The following is a 20223-nucleotide window of genomic DNA, read 5'->3' as shown; positions in this document are numbered from 1 at the left end:
TTATTTTCTTTTTTGTTTGCAACGAAAAAAGGACTGCTAATAATTCCGTTGATTTTAATAAAAATATTTTTTTTAAAAAAAATTTACACACCATAAGGCGTGCTATTTTCCACTAGTCATAATAAAAAATCGTTTTTATTATGCCAATTACGAGGTGGGGACCCGGACATACGAAGAAACGACAGCGTTGCCCAGGTTCAGTCATCTCCTTACGTATCTATTACTGTTCGTTTCCGGCCTACAGGGACGGAAGTCAGATATCAATCAAGTCCTCCTCCGCATCAACGAGATTTGTAGGAGCTGTTGGAAAATTTAGAACACCATCGGTCGGAACGCCGGACGAGAGGGCTGAGAACGGCTAGAGATAAACAAGGCCGTAGTAAGACTCAAATATTTGTCTCCATTTGGTGAGTACAGTAGTTCTACTCTCCCGAATTAGTGCCCGTTCAATTTCTAGGAGCTGATTTTTTCTATTTGAATTTAATTTTCATTCGTTCTTGATTTCGGAAATTATAAGCTTAGCTCTAAGGCTGTATCCATTACTTGTGTATTGACTTTGCAAATCGAGTTGATTCAACTACTATGCTACTAATTTCTGTTGATTTACTATATTTGGCTGTATTAGCTTTCCATGGAATTCTTATTAAGAGTACTGACCAGTTAGTGCTAAACGATTAAGAATCTCTAAAATTATTTTAGTGGGATTTGAATAATTGTTGTGCATCAACTTGCACAATGCCCCCGTGAGAGAGAGAGAGAGAGAGAGAGATTTGTCCAACCGGATCAAATTCTTATAGTTTCTGAGGAGAATATACAAGGAGCTAAGACTAAGGAATTGTTGCAAAAATTCTACTGAATAATTTAGGAAAGTCCAACCGAACCAAAACCTTACTAGCTATTCTAGAGAAGTGCACACTACTGCCACTTTTATATAATTCCTTTAACATGGCTTTTACTTTATTTGATTAACATAAACTAAAAGCTGAAACAACTAAGCTCGGTAGACTATGTTTATCAATGCAGCCTATTTATTTTCATATTCAGTATCACTAACAAGTTGGGTTCATTTTTTTTTTTTTTTTTTTGTGAATTCATGATTTCAAATTTGGAGCATTTTAGGTTTCTTCTGTCAAAAAACTATGCAGTGTTTAGTGTTGTCTAAGTTTCTTACTTGAGAAAAAGCACAGTGTATGTGTTAAATTCATTAACACCCACTCAAATGCTCTTCTATTTTCATACCCAAGTATTTGTTTTCCATGCTGTGTTACCCTTAGAGCTTGATTTACGATACCAAACCTGGATTTTTTTTTGGTCAATTAGAGGCTAGAATTTTTCTCACATTTTCTAACTTGGAGTACATTTTGCACAGAATTAAATTATGCTGGTCCTTGGCTTTGAAGTACTGAGAGGCTTGCCTTTCTGAGAGATGATAACAGGGCAAGATGGAAAATATGCTGTATGCAGAGGAGCTTGTTAGAGAGTTCCTTGTGTTCAGAGGATTCACTACTACTCTCCAATCTTTCGAGAAAGAGTTAGCCACTGATGTTGGTAAAGGGTTTCAAGTCGAAAAGATATTGGACTTGGTTTTCTCCATATATATTCCCAAGTTTCAGGCTGAAAGTTTGGTTGATCTGTTGAGTTTTTTCAAGCAGTGCTTTTCTTCATCTGAAACAGCACATATTGAAGCACTGTTGAAGTTGCATGTCTCTATTCTACGTTATTATATAGTATATGCAATACAATCAAGAAGGAAGGACAAAGTCGTGGAATTCTTTGATGCCCATGGGACTAACTTGCTCCAAAACAACCAAGAGTGGGCCTCATGGTTTGGTGGGTCTTCTCTCGCTCTTTCTCTCTGTCTATCTATCTATCTTGACTCTTGGTTGTCACCAAGTACAATCATGTTTTTTTTTCCTGATTTACATCTGCCATATGAATTCCTGCAGCCATTCCATATCTCAAGAACCCACATTTGGAACCACAGTTTCGCATGTACTTCACAAAGGAGTGGTACAATGCACTGCATCTGTCTGTTAGAAATTTCTTGAGCAAGATGTTTAATGGTACTCATATCCTTCAGTACAGAATATCTCTTTCATTTATGTCCTTCATCTTTCCAATTTTTTCCTGCAAATGTATTAGAACTTTTTTCATTGATTATGGTTCTATAGATTCATAAGTCTTACTGGTAATATCTTAGCGTCTGCTTTTACTTATTTCTTCTTAGAATTTGTTGAATTTAGCATGATCATTTATGTTCAAGAATGGAAATAAGTCTGTTTCAGTGAAGCTTTCTATACTTGACAAGTTGGATGCAATTAGTTGAAAGACAACAGTCTGTCTGATGCATCTATTACAGTTATCATTGCTAAAGATTAAGTCTTGTTACACCCATTTGGATTGGATTGTACCAATCTTCTCCTTGACGATTCACGAATCCCAGCTCTATTGAAGATCAGTTCTGAAAGGATCACTGTGAACCGCCTCAAGAAGGACATTAAACAACTAAATCTTAAACTGTCAGAACTCCAGGCCTTGTTGGAGGAAAAGGAGGCCCAATTAAGTCAGTCCAGGAGGTGAGTGTGATTAATGTTGATGCTTTGCAGTGTACAATGATAGTAACTTCCTTGTTTTTATGTCAGTAATGCTTTAGTACAAGCAGAAGTAGGAATCCTGGCAACAAACAGCTCATCAAAGTTTGCAGCTGCTAATGCAGAAGAAAATAGCATTTCACGCAGGGTAAAATCGACATCTGATCTTGGTAAAATCAACAGCATTCAGGATCAAAGTGGTGATATGCCTGCTGAGGATTTTCATTCAACTTCTAGGGTAGATAGTCATCTTAGTGGGAGTGAAAGAAGCCATGATTTGATAGCAGCACAAGGTAATTTATTGGTGACACAGAACCTATATATCTATATAGAATGTAGAGGGAGAAAACTGTTTAATTTGGTATGTAGTGTATTTTCTCTTTTTACTTTCTTTGTGAAACTAACTTTTGAGGAATTAACTACCAATGGTTATGAAAACTAATCTTAAGTGCACATCTAGAGGAAAAACACAAAATTAGAAATAAAATCCATACTATTTTTTAATTCAAAATTTAAAATTGGCAAAAATGTACCACTTAGTTTTTAGGAATTACTTTTTACAAATATTTTAACAATTTGTTATATTGCATACGTGTTAGGTGTGGCATTAACACTACTTTATATAAGTGCGAAATTAGGTAAAATTTGATCTTTTGGCACAAAGGAAATGAATAGTGTACAACAACACAAAAGATGGATACCCCTGTACTCATTGATGTGGACATCTTGTCCATCATTTCCACATAAATAGTAAGGTGGCAGTATAACTCGAAATCACAAACTGGCTTCTTGGATCACAGACAATACTCTTGTTCAATTGTTACATCTTGGTAAAAACTCAAAAAGTTACTTCTTTTATTGCTGAATGGTTACCTATGAAAAAATTTTTTCAAATTCGCATACCAAGTTTAGTTGAATAGTTGATTAGGCATCAGTTACTACAAGCGCCACTTTTTACAATTTCATAGTTGAAGGTCTGCTCTAAATTGGCTTTTAAAGCAGTGGGTTGTGAGTCTGTGCTTAATGATTGGGTTTTAAATCAAGTTTGCCTAAAGTGCCATGATTGTTCGGGTGTTTTGTAATTTTTTTTGGTCATTTTATTGCAGAAACTGACGGTGAAATGCATCGAGATGAAGATTTTCCAGAAGTGAAAGTTGAATTTCAGGTAATCTCATTAAAATTCCTCTTGCAGTGCTTTTGCCTTTTTTTTGGGAAAAGCTTTTGATCACTCTGTTTCAAGTCTTAAAAATCATCTTTAATAATCTTTATCACTTTGTAACATCATGCTTCTGAAACTGTTAATTGGCAGGAGAGATTTTTGGGCCACACGAGTCCAATCAGCCGTTGTCGTTTTTCTGCATCTGGAGACAATATTGCAAGTGCTTCTGTAGATGGCACAGTCAGGTACGCAACCAAGCTAAACTCCTGGATTCATTTTAGCTTAAAAGTATCCTTTTGTTTATAGTTATTTGTTTTATGACGACTTCTGTAATCTTAAATGAAGGATTTGGACGTATGATTCATCAGCGCCTGCATCGAGGAATGCAACCATCTATTGTGGTGCTGAGGTCCTGTCACTTGAGTGGGATTGTAAATCTGATCGCTTGGTATGTACGAGCTGGCAGTATAACCAATCACAATATGTGTCTTTGTCTATGTGTTTTTCTTTTCACTTTTTGATGAATAGATGTTTGATTGCTACCTGACTGGATCTAAGTGCAAATGTTTATATTGTTGATCTTGGTGAAAGCTTCTTATTGGGACTGCTGATGGATGCATTAAAGCATGGAATGTTGATGCTAAGCGTGTTGTTTGTGATCTTAACTCCAATAGAGAATTCCCAAGGTGTTCATCTATCTTACTCAAGCAAGATAAAAAATGAGTTTCATGTCTGTGAATGATTTCCATGATATTGGTTTTTTATTGCAGTGTCTTGGATATTAAATGCAGCCCGGTGGAGCCAATATTCGTCTCTGCTTCAGCATCCAGAGGGTAAGTCTTAGTTATACTTGATACCCATCATGGTCTATGATCCCCATTGTTTTTTGCTCTTCTTATGATGGTTTTTCCCAAGTGCATGGAATCATAAAGATTGCATGGGAAGATTTCGTTATGTTTTGTCTGATCATGAATGATAAAGACTAAAAGCACTTTTGTAGGCATGGAACAAATTATATTGATAAATTGGGTTTTGCATCCTTGACTGTATGGAACATGCGGTCATGGAAGGCTATGGTATGTGTTCGTATACATGCTTTGTTGGTTTCCTGATGCTAGAGCCTTCTTATGCTTTATCATGTTAAATTTGGATGACTGTCCTGAGGCCTTACCTCTTCTCAATTTTATTGAAGACAGTCCTTCCTTTAGGTAAAGATCCTCCAGCAATTACTTCAGTATGTTTCAATCACAACGGGAAGCTTTTAGCAGCTGCAGCAACTGATGGAATGATTCATATGTTTGGTATCCTTCAGTCATGAGGAAAATGAATTCCCCAACCTCCCAAAACATCCTTGAGGGTGTGTTTTATGTGTTTGCATATCCCACCCTGTCAGCAACATATTGGAAATAGAAGTGAAAGAGGGTATCAAATGTCTATAATAGCCCTGTCTTTACATAAGACCAAGAATAAATTAATGCTAGATTATACTACAGCAAATTTTAGAGAAAATGTTGAAAAGATGAAGAAAATAATTAAGATGTTCTTTTGATAATGAGTAATGTAGTTAAATGCGTTTGACATAATTTTTCAAATTTTATGGTGGTGTGATTTAAAAATTCTAGTAGGTATTTCACCTTGACTGGTATAGATATGTCTGCTGGCCTGCAAATTACTGGGTGGCCAGCTCATGACTCTGCAATTAGCTCTGTTCATTTTGGGCCTGATGAGACAAGCATTTTCAGCTTAGGTGCAGATGGAAAGGTAAGAGTTCAGTGTATCAGCTCCCCTTTCATTGTTAGCTTCATACATATGCAAGTAGTGCTGTATCACATCAAAACTTCTTGTCCATTTGCTAAAATTTATTCTGGCATTTTCCTTCATCTTTCGTGATATTTCATTACATCATGGCAGTTTTTTTTATGAATAAGAATTTAATTTAGTAGTTCATTGCCAGATATTTGAATGGAGTTTGCACAATCAAGGCAAAATTCTTTGGTCAAGAAATTGCAGCAGGTATTTCAATTGCTTGACCACGTGATTTTAATATTTTTGGATGCTTTGCAATTCTTCCCAATTAAGGTTGAACGAAGTCACCATGGTATTATGAACCCTTTACCTGTGCATCCCTGGAATGACTTTCGTTGTTTCTTTATGTCTTTCGCTCATTCCCGTTACTTCAGGTTTCCCCCATTTGTAGATTCACAATTGTCATCTTAATTTTGCTTATTATGATGATGACATACTGGCAAAATTTTAGACAAATGGAAATGAACATGTTGATGGGAGCTTTTGTGCTGTAGGTTCTGCAACTTTGAGAACTCATTGCACTGTAGACATGAAATGGCTTTAGATGCTAATGGGAAAAGACTTCTGCTGACTTCTAATTCAGTAAGAGCACCCATATATCAGGTAATGGCCATGCATTAAGCTGTTGCTACTTCATAAACTTCTAGTCATTGCATGTTAAACTCAACGTTCCAATGATGGAATATCGGCTGATTTTAGTTTTGAGTTGGTGATTGGTTGTTGGATATTAAATTTCATGGTACCTTTAACTTTTCGGGCAATTACTCACACTTTTTACTGTTTCATGTTATCAGGTTCGAGATTGTACAACTGGGATGAGAACTCTTCCTCACAGTGCATGTGTAACAACGGTAGATTGGCATCCGACGTTGCCCATCTTTTTAACTGGATCAGCTGATAACTCGGTGCGAGTCACATCCATATCTTGATTCTGTTGTCTTATGGTTTCAACCATCTGTTCCCTGGCAATATTAATAGGTGTAAGTTCCCATCTGTTTCAGCTATAATACGCTCGAGCAGGCAATTGCTCGTTCATATTCTAGATTCTTTTGAATGTAGGGAAAGTGACTTTACTTTTGGCTAATGGTTCCAAACAACATGAGCTGTCTAATTAGATCGCTAGCAAGAAAGCTTCTGTCTTTGTGAGAGAGTTGGGTGGTTTGGGACTTGATGAATGCACAACGCCTGTCATCTTCGTATCCTTGTCAGTCGGACAGGCATGCGTTCAAGTCATCTGTAATTCGAAGGTTCCAATGGGATAGATTTCTCCTTTCCTATCTCACAAGAGTGATAAGAGTGGATACCTCTTTTGGGTCTTTTCAGTTTTTAAGTGGGGGATGTTACTTCGACTCTTTTGTCGGGAAGAAGCATGAACTGATGAAGGGGATGCGAGAAGATTTCATAATTTTTATGCAGCCTCAATCCGCCTCTTCTTTTTAAATGCAAATTCTATTAGAATTGCGGATATGATTAAAGACAGGCATGGATATTTCTCCAAAAAAAAAAAAATAGGGTTATTAAATGCTCAATCGAACTTCAATGGTTCAATTGGAATAGAATTAAGCCCGATTGACTGATTTAGCAGTCAGACCAACTCCTTAAGAAAAACCGAGACAGGCATACAAAACAATTTCTGGTTGGATTTCTGAAGCATGTTTAGCGAAGGAACAAGCGGGTAGAAAGTACATCCTCGGCCCACGCCTGTAAGCCGGCCAGGAATTTACACAGCCCCCCAAATTTATAAGACAGATAATTCAAACGCAAAACTACATGTGTGCCATCCAAAGTGCAACACCTGGCAATCCTTCAGTCTCTCTCTCTTCAGTTATTCATCATCATCAAGATCCATGATCATCCTCAAGTGCCTCCTTGAAACAATGGATTTCTGGGACTCAACAGGTGAGACTTCACCCTCAAAATCAGCCAATTCATCGTGCAACTTCTGAGGCTGCCTGTTATTTGCCTCGTTAGTGAGTGCGCTCACGGATTGGTTCACCCCCCAGAGGCCTTCAGTTTCAGCAAAGCCGGCATGTTCTGATGTGCCAGAACCCATGTCTAAGGTTCTCACTTCAGCTAATTTTTCTGTTGCATCCCTGACAGGGTGGATGGGTGTTCCAAGTTATAGTTAAATTTCAATCGCGGACTTTAGTTCACGTTGTTAATTTTGAATCTCGGACTTCATCTAAGCCCAAAAAGATACAAATTGCACCAATTTTAAAGAAACAACCAATCTATGCTATAATTTGAAAGCCAGCCCATTTCTAAGGTCATGTTCCTCCCAACTCCAATATAGCGTAACCTGGTATTATACGTGACTCAACTCCAAGCATGAGAATGATGGTATTAGTCAAAAGTAAATGTGAAACCTTTTGAGGCCGCCATGGAGCCCCCAAATGACTAACTAACTTCAAGAATACACTCTTCAAACCTCATATCAACACCCAACATATCTTGTCAGAAAGGTAAGACAAATAAAATGAAGGTAACTTATTTGATTAATATGAATACCTAGTATCGAAACAGAGAGACAGAGAGAGTACCTTAGTAATTCATCATGACCAGAAATGTCCAACTTTCCTCCATTCTCCTGGTTCTGCCTTTCTGTAATTTCAATTTTGGTCTGCTGGCTTTTGCTGGAGTAACAGAAGAAAAATTAAAAAAGGGGTTAGCATCTGTGCTGAGATGCATAAAATAATTCACAATCAAAGACATTACTAAATTAGCTCATTTATTAGAGATTATATAAGTTTATAAATCATTGCTCTGTACAATGTCATCTTACTTTGTATGGCTACTACGAATTGATGGAAATTATGAGCATCTATTTAGATACACGAGAGAAAGGGAAGGAAATTATAATCATTTTCAATATCTTATCTAAATGAATGAAGTAAACAAAACGTCAATGGAAGAGAGAAACTCAGAGAGAACGTACGGCAGAAAAGACCGCAACATTTCATCATCAGAATTATCCAGTGATGGCTGTCTTGCAGACTCCTGGTTCTGTCTTGATGCATATTTAGTTTCACTTTTGCTCCTATAAGCAGCAAGTGAATAAAAAGATTGGCCACATCTAATGCACTAGGGTGAAAACATAAACAAAACCTGCCTTGCAGATAATCAGTAAGGTTCAACTGTCCCTCATTTTGCTCATCATGCAGTTATTATGAAAATCTTCGTGATTTAATTGGTCAGTGAGAATATATCTATGTTATTTTCTTAAAATGGAAAAGTAAATAAATGACAACAGGTTTGGTTACAACACTAACATAGATGATAAATGACTCCTTCCTTTGCCTCCAAGATGGTAATCAGGAGCATGATGAACAACATAACAGGAGTTGTCCGCCATATCTACGCATCAAGAAAGTATTTAGCACTTTGACTATTTCCTAACTGGTCTTTGAATTGTCAACTGTATAAACTCAGTAAAAACTAGTTTGAAATGACAAATTATCAAATGTTACCATCACTATTTGCACTAGAAGATTCTTAAATTCTTTTCTAACTGGTTACACAAAATTCAAAAGTTCAGGAGGCACATATTCATTGTGGTACTACATATGTTTGAAACTAAAGGATCGGAGGCAAAAGAGCATCGGACAAAGAAAGCAAGCATGGTAGCTTTTATGCTTAGGTGGACAAATGGCTGAAACATGGTATTCTGTAAAGAAAAATAGCTATGCATATGGTTCTTGAGACCAAAAAGTCAAAACCCTCCACGAAGACACTTGCAGAACTAAAATAAGCAAATAATATAGCTGATACATCAAGAATATATATAGCATGAATAATAATTCAGGGACGCAATTGGCCTGTAAAATACAGCAGGATAATAGTGATGTAAGTATATCAATGAAGGCCATTATATATGTCCACTGAGTTTACCATAAAACATATATTTGACAAGCAGAAATCAGTTATTGAAGCCAAGTTTTATTGTTCTATTGGCATCAGTAAAAGAAATTAGAAGTTACCTCCTTTTCAACGACATTAATGTTGCATTGTCAGAATCATCTGCACTGCCTGCAGAAAGTTCACTGGAATCGTCATCCCTCAAATGGAAATTTGTGTCTGACTTCTTCTTTCTGGGGACAAAAAGGCCAAGCTGCTTTAGTTTGCGCGAAACTTGTGCGGTGGAAACTGACCCCTCAGTATCCAAAGCATTGGCAATCATGTAGTTGCATCTCTTATGATCTTTAAACCTTCAAACCCCAAAGAAAGTTCATGTTAACTTTAGAATCTCACATTGTTAGAATGCATCAACCAACCACCCCACTGCGCTCCACCCCCATGAGAAGAACAACTCTTCTGTAGAATCCACCATTTCACATCTTGTAAGTGTAGACATGAAAACAACTTACTGCTCATACAACTCTTTGATCCTCTGTTCCTGATCTTCACTAAGTGCACGCACTCTTTTTCTAGTGTGCCTGAGAAAGATGAAGACATGTTTTTATTTTTCAAGCATTCATATGTTCTTCCTATTTGTAAATAGAAATTCAACTAAACATGTGGCCCAGAAAAAGCCCGTCCTAATTATGATCTTCCTATTTGTATACATTTTGCAGATAATCTCATATCAAGTTATCTAAAAGGCAAGTCTTCCAGTCCACAAGCTGCTGAAAGCTGGAAGAGTGAACAGAAATTTCGCAAAGTTGGAGAATGACTCACAGTGGTTTTCTCAATGAAGAACTGCCATCCCCACTCAGATGAGTAATTTCACCATCTCTAAGTTCATCAGCAGAACTGGCTACTGACATCCTTCTCTTTCTTAAGAGTTGTAAACCTAGTTTCTTAAGAGTCCGAGGAACTTGAATTGGTGAGATTCTTGCCCCATATTCATCAAGGGCATTTGCAATCAGATGATAGCAATTTTCATGATTTTTATATCTGAAAAGTATTGATGAAAATAAACAGTTTTAGATCAAACAGAAAGAAAGCCTTGTTAGATAAACAAACGAGAAAGTAGAATCCAAAGGGAAGTAACGACTTCATGTTATCATGACCATATTTCAGATATTAATGCTATAGGATTAGTAGTCTTTCACAATAAATTGCACATACAGAGGGCAACAGTAAGTTTGACCTACCAGAGAAAATAACTGATGAGTAATCAGCTACTTCTAATTGACATTATACAGCATAAATAAATTAGTCAGTTTTGAATGTTTCCAAAATAAACTTTCTGGTATGTGTAAAAATAGGCATTGGTGAACTTACTTCTCATAAAGATCCCTAAATTTCCCTTCCAGTTCATCATTAAGAACGAGAGGTTTTCTTCTTCTCTGCAAGCCTTTGGACACTTTCTCAAAAGAATGACCATCCCTAAGCCAATGCACAATTAGAAATTATACAGGATCATAACAATCAAAAGGACAAAAAGAGAGTCTCAGTGGAATCAATACCTGCTATCATGTTCTTTCTCGCTAGCCTCATCGTTTGAAAATGAAACAATACTTTCTTTCCCATCAGCAAACCTTCTTTTGCTTCTGTCCCTGTAGTTCATGTTAGCTTCACAAGAAATTTCATAATTCCATGCAAATTTGAATTCTGTACACCACTTAAATTCGAATGCAATCGCATTCCATATACAGCCAGTCCATGCAGTTAAAAGGTACCCAGTATAACTTAAGAGTATTTGGAAAAATAATTTAAATTCCTCTTAAATATGCACTAAAATTTTTTAGAAGAAAATAATACCTCTTATGGTGAAGGAATTAGAAATGAGGAAGATGAATCAACAGATAAGAATGCACTATTTAAAAAAAAGATAAGAATACACTAGCTGCATAATGTGAACAAGAAAAATGACTCACTTCTCGTCAACCTCCTCATGAAAGGTCATAATATCAGCCTCATCATCACCAAGTGCATCAGCTATACTTCTCCGAACCCATCCTTGCCCGTAAGGCAAGCCAGTTTCTTCATTCAATCCACCTTTTCTAATTTCTTTTCTCAAATTGCCAACCACTTTCAGCATGCATTCAGCATTAATAAGGTGGCATTCTCCTCGTGTTTTCCAAAAGAGAACTTCAACAAAAAGAAGTGGGCGGGTCTTCATTTTTCTCAGCATTCTCCTAACTAAATTTGTCAAAAAAAGAACAATATTCTCATGTTCTTTGCATGGCCTTGACTTCTGCTCTTCCAGAATATCGTAGAATGTAGTGAGCAATGATAACTGTAACAATGTTCAGAGAAACAATATCATGAAATTGCCTTAATTTTCACTCTTAGTCTCAAATTGATAAACAAAAATGCATTTCAACATTCAAGAACAAAATCTTTCGTTGATACCTGGTATAGCATTGGAGAGAGTTCCAGATCTTCACAAACTCTGCGTAATAAGCTTATTATGTAGTGATTGGTACCAAGGGAATTGCTTTTATAGAATTTCAGCAACCAACACAAATTTTTTATGATGGTCTGGTTACTGAGAGCAGAGACTACAGTGGATATGTTAAAATCAACTTCATCTGTTACTGGCTGCTCATCACCAGAAGAATCATCTATTCCTTGATAAGTCTCGTGACAAACATTTTGTTCCACCTCTGGCTTGCTTTTAGAATTTACTATCTCTGCTCCAAATTCTGTATGCGGACTAACCTGACTAAGATCTTCATTTGTAGTCCCTACAGAATCATGAACCACTGCCTTTTCCTTTCCTAAAATGCCAACAGCTTCAGATTGTTCATAACTGGGGCCAATAACTTCATTCTGAGCAGTAACATCCTTTCCAACTGATTCATTAAATAGATCCTTTTTCACTTTCCTTTTTCTGGATCTTTTTGAGACCTTTGGCATGAAACAAATTCCAGAAAAAATAAGTCAAGTCAAAGTTAATAAGAAGCTGATTATTGCATAAACCATTTAGAAACAGCCTATTTTAAAGTTAAATGGAAAATACTGTTTAACATCTCTTCTACGTATTCAAGCTCTCTGTCTGAGAACAGAATCTGCATATTCTCCTTGACTCTAGAAATGAAGTTCCTTGTAACAGAGAATTGCATGCTCAATGGCATTTTTTTATCATTAAAATTTTGAAAGTCTTAATTGTAATACAAGTAAAATTTCAGCGTCCATCACAGAATATTTTCATATTTTCAGATAACTTTCAGCTTCTTTGGAATGTGAAATGTCATTCTAGGCAAGCAACTTCAGAAAGACTTAATCTGAAACATAAAAGTAAAAATGCTACTTAAATTTAACATGCAACACTAAGTTGAACATCAACATAAATTTTGCATGATAAGATTAAGTTGATCATCAGTTTATGATGAAAAATATGTCCTTAAGATTTTGGTTGACCAGAATACATGGACATCATCGAACTAATCATATCGTCAGCCCTAGAAATCTAAATGGTTATATTACAGTGACAGGTAGAAAGCACAGTGAAACAGCAAATTAACCTCCAGAAGATCAAACAGCAGCTCAGCTGTTTACAAGAAATAAATTTCTGTTGAAAAATTCTGAACTATTCCCTTTGAAAAAGAAATTTGACATCAGTCCTAGCTAGGAGAACCAGCCAAGATTATATGTACACCATAACATACCCTCAATGTGCCGCGTGTTTGGAGGTTTTCCAGGAGCCGTATAATTACATATAAAGTTTCCACCAAATCGGCAAAATCACTGGAAAGAACAAAGAAGTTGGATTATTAGCAACAAAATGGAACATTAACAAAAGCTGAAAAAGAAAACCATTTAAATAGCAACTTGGCACTCTGTGAACTTGCCAAGTAAAGAAAATAAGGCACGGCTTTAAAATTTTTCAACCATAGAAGATAATAACTTTTTCTCTGTAGACTACCTAATGAGCAAATTAGACTTAGTAATTTCAGCTTTTTATTCCATTTGACTATTTGAATACCAAAATGCATTCATAACTACAGATTTCTCAAAAATTAATGCCATATAAGCCAAGCAATGACTTCCAAGGAAAAATACCTTAGTGATACCTTAATGACATAAACAAGACAATTCCCAATTATGTTGTTCTAGGTAAATTAAGCTTAAAAATAAATCATCTTTGAAGATTCAGGAAGAACAGTGATAAGGCATTGCTATGGTCTTTGTACTTGAATTCCACCTTTATACTAAGAATAGAGCTTTCTACATGTTAATGTACTGGTACTTCCAGTATATGCATATATAAAGGAGAAGAAAGGCCTGAACTTTAAATCGCCCACCACTCGCTTTCTCCTACCATCTCAAGAAAAAGGTAAGCACAGATGTAAATGCAGCCCAAACTAATATGTTATCTAATACAATGTGCATATAACTGATCTCACAGATGTTTCTTGTCAACAACAGAAATTTCCTCATCAAGTTTTGTCCTTATTGTAGTCTATGTTGCATAGGTAATCCTAAATGGGATAAGTAAACAAAATCTAGGAGATCTGTCTTTCTATTCAAGACATTCCATGATAACACTCAATTTGGAATGACAGATTCAAGTCAAAAAGTTTATGTGACTTCATAGACTTTGAAAAAGAAAACCTTTTAGCTTGTTTGTGTGTATCAAACAATTTGATCATGTTGAGGAGAAACTGAGTCATTCCTTCTTCAGTTTGGTTATAGAACAACTTGTAAAGAAGGATGCGTGCTGTTTTAGGTTCTGTTGAATCTTCCAGGGACTGCTTGAGCACCAAATCCAGTATACGGATCTGTCCAAAATCAAAACTGATCTGTTAGAAAGCAAAATTCAAGCCATGGATCATGCAAAAGAGTTGATAAACAAATTAGAAAATTCAAATACATGTGCAAGATGATGTCCCAAAATTGTCCAGGGCTTAAGGTAATTTAACATGAATGCACTACATCTGCAGGCATATGAAGGAACAAAGTACTGGACAAAGCATAACATATCCATTTCCACAGACTGTAAGCTACTAAAACAGTAAAAAATTAAGCAAAGGACGAGTCACCATAATTTTTAATAGAGATCCAGCTGCAGAAAGCATTTTGTAGTCATTTGTCTCCTTCAAGCCATCAAATGCAAAGCGCCACTTAGAAATGAGAACTAGAAACATGGACTCGTTTAATGATTCAGCAATTGGTCCACACATAGTACCCCCAAATAGAGTTTTATCAGCATTCTGATCAATGGATGATTTGCCGTCAACTTGAACACAAGGCTGTCGAGGCATAAAAACCAAAAGGACACAAGAATTATATAAAACACTAACCAATAGTTAGCAAAGAAAATGAAGCTAGAGATATGCAGCAACTGAAGACTCTTTTGATATTTTTTAGAGTTTACTAATTCATCTTGAATCCCCTCTCAAGATTTTCTAAATAAGAAGTCAAGGACTTGAAGCATGAAACCAAATTTACTATCTTACCAAGATAAATCATTTTAAGGCGTTAATGCTAATCTAACCAAGAGTGGCATTATGCATCTATCAAAAATTAATATCTTTCAAATCTGTATAATCTTTCAAAAAGTAATATCTTTCAAATCTGTATAATCTACAACACAAGTTTAACTGTAAATAAAATTCAGGTAAAGCACTACATAGCCCAAGAAATGTGCATACCCAACATAACAAAACTGCTAAAATTATTTCCCTTGAAGCAATAAAGTCCATCAGTATCTGGCCATTAAGTATAAAAATTGACCTGATATTAAGTCTACTAACAGACAAGGCAAATGCAGACAGATGACACCATTCAGTTTTGTTCATGTGATATGCTCTTTAATCAGACTAAAGCATTCAAACATTTAAAAGAAATTGCATAAAGAGTTCTACAACTCTAAATATGAGACAACAAAATTACCTTTAAATAAAACAATGGAATGATATCAACATGCTCAAAATTTCAATACTCAATTTATTGATAACAGAAACTTGCCAATACATTTGCAATTCAGCCAACCACAAAGCAGCAAAAATTAACAAGGAAGATTCTAGCAACCAAATACAAAACCAATGTGCTGCCAAAAAAAAATTCTCTTTGTACTTCAACCATCTATATAATAAATATATGGCAAGGAAAATATTTTATTTTTAGTACATACCAAAATCACTTATATAATGGACACTAAGACAAAATTTTCAGTTCCCCAAATATATTTTACCTTTGAATTCAGGAACTTGTGATATTGGAACGAAGTAACAAACCAAGCAACCTGAAAGAAAGTGACAACATCGTTGTTTTGAATTGCATGACATTCTTTATCAATATCTTCACGAATTGACTGCATCAAAACTGGCGAGAATTTTCCGATGGTGAGAACTATTGCAGAATTGCATAACAAGGAGGATTCAAACAGATCCAAAACTCCATTAAGCTTGCGTACCATTATATCCCCCTGATAGAAATTGGTCAATAAAATCATGAAGCAACTGCAAAATTTTGGTTTTTGTTGATGGAAGTTTTCCATGGTCCCATACTGTTCTTTTAGATGGACCGCGATGATTTTTGTGAGCTTTCAGTAAAGCATCATGAGAAGCAGAACAGGGATTTCCCTTAAATAACGTTTTAGAACCATCCTGTTGCAAACAACTTGTTCAGTTACTAACGGAGTGCATAACCCAAAAGGATCAAATGGCAGAGTAAACCTCATACCATGGTGAGGCGAGTAAATGTTCCGCTAAACTGTGAATAACAACCCAAGTTATGCAGCTTATTCAGCTTCCTTTTCTCTTTTTCAGCTTGCATGATGCAGCTAAGACCCTTGAGTGAGGATTCAACATTTTCATCCTCCTAGGAATCAAAATCATATGAATAGACAAAGTTGTGTATGTTAGCATATATGTGTATATAGCACAGACACTGGGGAAACAAAGCATAAACATGATTGAAAAAGAATTAAGTGTAAAATCAATAGCAACACAACCATGCAACTAATATCATTTCCAGGTGATCAAGTTTACCAATTAGTTTTAACTAGTCAAGGTCAGGCCCACTGGATAACAAGCTGTAGAGGGTTATGTATCATCAGATATGTGTTGTCCATAAAAGGGGAAAAAAAGGTTTCCATTTGGTATAGATATATCCATAATTGTCCTAATGTACCCTTTGTCAAATTAGAGAGAAAGCTTCAGGGAAACAAAGCCATTTTGTCTGAGGCCCTTCTGGGAAAATGAAGCAAAAAAACTGGTAAAAGAGCAAATTGTTAAAAACTTACAAAAGCACTTTTGATTGTGTTTGCTTTTGGTGAAAATTACAGCTGTCTCATTGCCATAAGCCAAATTTGATGAGTTTGAATTTAGTTGCCCTATAATTGTCAGTGTTTACTGGTTTCAGAATAACTGCTATCCTTTTGTCTGATGCTTGACTTCAAGATGCTCAGCAACTCAAAATAAAAGGTTAAGTTTCTGCAATGGTAGCTTTTAAAAAAAAATGCTTCCAACATATTACTTTCTTCTTTGAAGTGAATTCAGAAAAGATTGAAAATGAAGTGCTCAGCCTACCATAACAAAATCATTTGAATTTCCAATTTCTATATAAGTTTTGACCACTGTTCTATTTTTATGGTAACTTTCAGACATTACACTGCTACACAAAGCATGAAACATAAAGATACAAGGCCTATTACTGGAGGCAATGAAGATAAACAAACCTTTGAGTTTTCTAAATAGGCTTTAGCAATCAACTCTGGCTCTTGACCCATAAATATGTAATAAAAAGTTTCCAGTAAAAGCAAGTTGTCTTGACGCAAGTAGCCACAAGAACCACCAACATGCTGTGATAGTACTAGTATTATTTCCATCATGTTTTCTTGAAATAACAACTCTAAGAACCTGTCTCTGAGAGATAGAAATTGTGTGGCTGATCCACCCGCTTTTTGCTGGGTTGATATTTCTTGAATAGCTAGAAGGTTCCTAAATAGCGTAAGCACCAGCTGAACCAACTTCCAGTCATCTTCCATGAACATTTCACTGGTTAACAGGGAATTAGTAAATGGATTGAGATAAAGGCAAATATCAAACATCAAAAAGCAAAAGAGCTGAATCATTTCATGAGAATTGCATGAACATACAGCAACTGAGAAGTATGAAAAACAAAAATGATGTGAAATAGGAAAGAAAAGAAAGCCATCCAAGTCAAACTACCATTGAGTCAAATGTGCTTGAGACACTTTACCCATTCTGCATTTGCAGGAAAACCAGCATATTTCCAATATTCAGAGTCCATCGCCAAATTATGAAGTTATGCTCATATACCACATAGTTAGAAATTTGTTCAATGCCAGACAATCAAGATAGAAAAATTCTTGCTGACAGAATAGGGAAGCAGAAGAGAGGTGGACCAGGATTTGTGCAGAAAAGAATAAAACTACAAGTTCAATTTGTAGGAATTCCACCATAATTTGCCTAATGAAGCCAAAGTATTAATAATAATAATAATAAAGTTGGTTGTATCAACCTACGACACTAACGCTATTATTTTGAACTTCTATTCAAATATAAATTAAATATAAAGTTGCTAATATTAATCTATGAGACTAGTGATATCAGTTTTTAATTGAAAAAAAAAATGAACAAGTGTCCCAGACATTCATGTCTTCTATAGTCATGTTCCAGTTGACTCTACAGAAGAATAGGATAATCTTGCCAATAGGGAAATTAATTTCACACCCTTTCAGTTAGGTTATTGTTAATGGCAAGCTGACAATATCAGAAGCTCCAGGTGGAGATGTCAAAGCCTAATTTATATGCTTCTTACTGAGTTTCCTAATAACATGCAACTTAAACAAGAATGCCCCTTGCACAAGGAGTTCTAACAAGCCAATGTATCTTAATCTCGTGCTAAAACATGTTAACTACAAATAAACACCTTTGCCAGCAGAGCGACATACAAAGCCACCTTTACAAGAGCTGACAATATATTCCTATTTGACTACTGCAAAAAGTTCTTGTTCTAAAATCAAATCTTGAATTAATCACCCAACCCCTGGAACAATACAGAATAAAATATGACGTCCAGTAGAAGACAGCAGCGGAAAAAAAAAATCATTCACCTTTCCAAATTCTCCAACGGCTTCTCCAAAAGAGACAGTATCACGGGAACAATCTGACTAAAGGTTACAGAAGATTTTACGCCCCAAAGATACTCTATTTGCTGTGGTATATCATCGGATGTTGGGTCAATTGGCATCGTGAGAAACACAAGAACCTTCACTGAAAAAATAATACAACAACCCTAAACAAGTTCCAAAGACAAACATATATATTAACCATTGAACACTAATGTTTAAAAAAAATGTTACCTGCATTTAACACTAAATTACGGTCATCTTGGCAATACTCGATAATAGGTATCAAATCTTTCCCCACGGTATTCCATTTACAAACTTGTTTAAAAACCTCTCGCGTCTGTGGATCATCTCGCCTCATAAACCTCAACAAATCCTTCAAATTATCTACCCATAAATTGCACCATGAGATGAAAATTAACGCCGGATAGTAAGTAATAAAGAAAATTACATTCTGTTACAGTATTTGCTTACTATAAGTAACTATAATTAAAAATAATGAGAAATACCTAGGCAATACTGGCTCTTGGAGTAGCCGATTCGATTGCCGTGGTCGTCTTCTTCGAGGATTCCTATACCAGCACAAATAGTTGATAGTCCTTCCATGATCCTCCTTAGTTGAGGATATGTTGAGGTTTCAGAAATGAAGGGGTTCTCAAAGGAGGAGGTGACAAATCGAGGCCAATTCAAGGGCCGACCCGAGAGATTGGTAGTTGGATCTCGACTGGAGAACCCCCGTTTGTGTTTTTTTTTAGTTCAGCATTTGGGGTTTGTGGCGGCAAAAACTAATCGTCTTTCGCATTTTCCCGCGCTTTTTGTTTTTTTTTTTTTTTGGGGCGGGGGCCGGGGGTCGTGAATTATGCGATCTTGCAGCCTCCATGGCATTTGGGTTGTTGCTGGGTTGGGCTATCGGATTTTGGGTGGATGAACACCCCTATATTTAGTTTCCTTCCTCAAACGGTCCAACTTCAAAACATCCCATCTTACAGCTTCAACTGCAACCCGCGGTCACTAACGGTACACTGAGTCGTCTCTTCTTGGATGGGTGGACAAAAAATGCTGGTAACGACAGTGGATTTGGGCCTCAGCCTCACAGTCTGCCAAAACAGTTTTAAAAAAAAATGAGGCGAAACTAGGTCTGCAAAAAAATCGAGCAAACCGCTTGTAAACACCAGCGACACCGGTTCGATTAAGTTCGACTCAAGTTTGATCAACATCAAGCTTAATTCGAACTAAAATATAGAGAAATTTACTTGTTAACTCGCAAATTGGATCAATTATATATTCACACACACACACACATACATATATATGAACAAATTACCTAAATAGTCACTAAATTTTTTAAATAATCAAGATTTGGCTATTCAATTATTAATAATATATTTTTACCCACTGAACTATTAAAAGTGTAAATTTCATACCGTTCCATATAATTTAACTGTTAACTTTGCCAGATTTAAAGGTTTGCATGACTTACGAGACATAAGATTAATAGTTAGATTGGCAAAATTAATAATGAAATAAAACAGAATTATCCAAAATTTATATTTTTTATAATTTAGTAGGTACAAATATATTCGAAAAGTTTAATGACTATCAGAATAATTTGCTATATATATAATTTTTTTGTTTGAATATATAATTTAACATTTTATTATTTTTCAAAAAAAATCACT

The 20223-nt window shown here is 35.8% G+C and overlaps 2 protein-coding genes across 7 annotated transcripts; one reads left to right on the top strand and one right to left on the bottom strand.

Moving 5' to 3' along the window:
- The first annotated feature begins 123 nt into the window (after positions 1 to 123).
- LOC113724939 (uncharacterized) lies at positions 124 to 6872 on the top strand. Of its 5 annotated transcripts, none has more exons than XM_072073360.1 (16): positions 124 to 407; positions 1370 to 1830; positions 1947 to 2069; positions 2435 to 2576; positions 2775 to 2884; positions 3698 to 3756; positions 3901 to 3995; positions 4096 to 4198; positions 4342 to 4436; positions 4521 to 4583; positions 4751 to 4826; positions 4943 to 5051; positions 5399 to 5511; positions 5705 to 5763; positions 6051 to 6159; positions 6351 to 6872. In XM_072073360.1, the coding sequence occupies exons 2-16, from the start codon at positions 1443 to 1445 to the stop codon at positions 6483 to 6485; spliced, it is 1779 nt and encodes a 592-aa protein (XP_071929461.1). In that variant the 5' UTR covers positions 124 to 407; positions 1370 to 1442; the 3' UTR covers positions 6486 to 6872. The 5 variants fall into 5 exon arrangements, with proteins under 5 accessions (XP_071929461.1, XP_071929460.1, XP_071929459.1 ...); XM_072073359.1 differs by having other exon boundaries at positions 2739 to 2884; XM_072073358.1 differs by having other exon boundaries at positions 2727 to 2884.
- Positions 6873 to 7176: 304 nt separating this feature from the next.
- LOC113724938 (uncharacterized) lies at positions 7177 to 19363 on the bottom strand. 2 transcript variants are annotated; one of them, XM_072073356.1, is made up of 20 exons: positions 19054 to 19363; positions 18779 to 18931; positions 18530 to 18689; positions 17129 to 17447; positions 16132 to 16269; positions 15863 to 16055; positions 15641 to 15771; positions 14487 to 14696; positions 14059 to 14225; positions 13113 to 13191; positions 11854 to 12351; positions 11376 to 11737; positions 10965 to 11048; positions 10780 to 10884; positions 10231 to 10449; positions 9921 to 9989; positions 9534 to 9761; positions 8492 to 8593; positions 8097 to 8189; positions 7177 to 7649 (listed from the first exon to the last, which is right to left on the bottom strand). In XM_072073356.1, the coding sequence occupies exons 1-20, from the start codon at positions 19148 to 19150 to the stop codon at positions 7382 to 7384; spliced, it is 3675 nt and encodes a 1224-aa protein (XP_071929457.1). In that variant the 5' UTR covers positions 19151 to 19363; the 3' UTR covers positions 7177 to 7381. The 2 variants fall into 2 exon arrangements, with proteins under 2 accessions (XP_071929457.1, XP_071929458.1); XM_072073357.1 differs by lacking the exons at positions 7177 to 7649; positions 8097 to 8189; positions 8492 to 8593 and adding an exon at positions 8918 to 9371.
- Positions 19364 to 20223: the final 860 nt, after the last annotated feature.

The sequence above is a fragment of the Coffea arabica genome, chromosome 2c (genome assembly GCF_036785885.1).
Source record: "Coffea arabica cultivar ET-39 chromosome 2c, Coffea Arabica ET-39 HiFi, whole genome shotgun sequence".
Lineage (NCBI taxonomy): Eukaryota > Viridiplantae > Streptophyta > Magnoliopsida > Gentianales > Rubiaceae > Coffea > Coffea arabica.
This window is presented reverse-complemented; position numbering and strand designations above follow the sequence as displayed.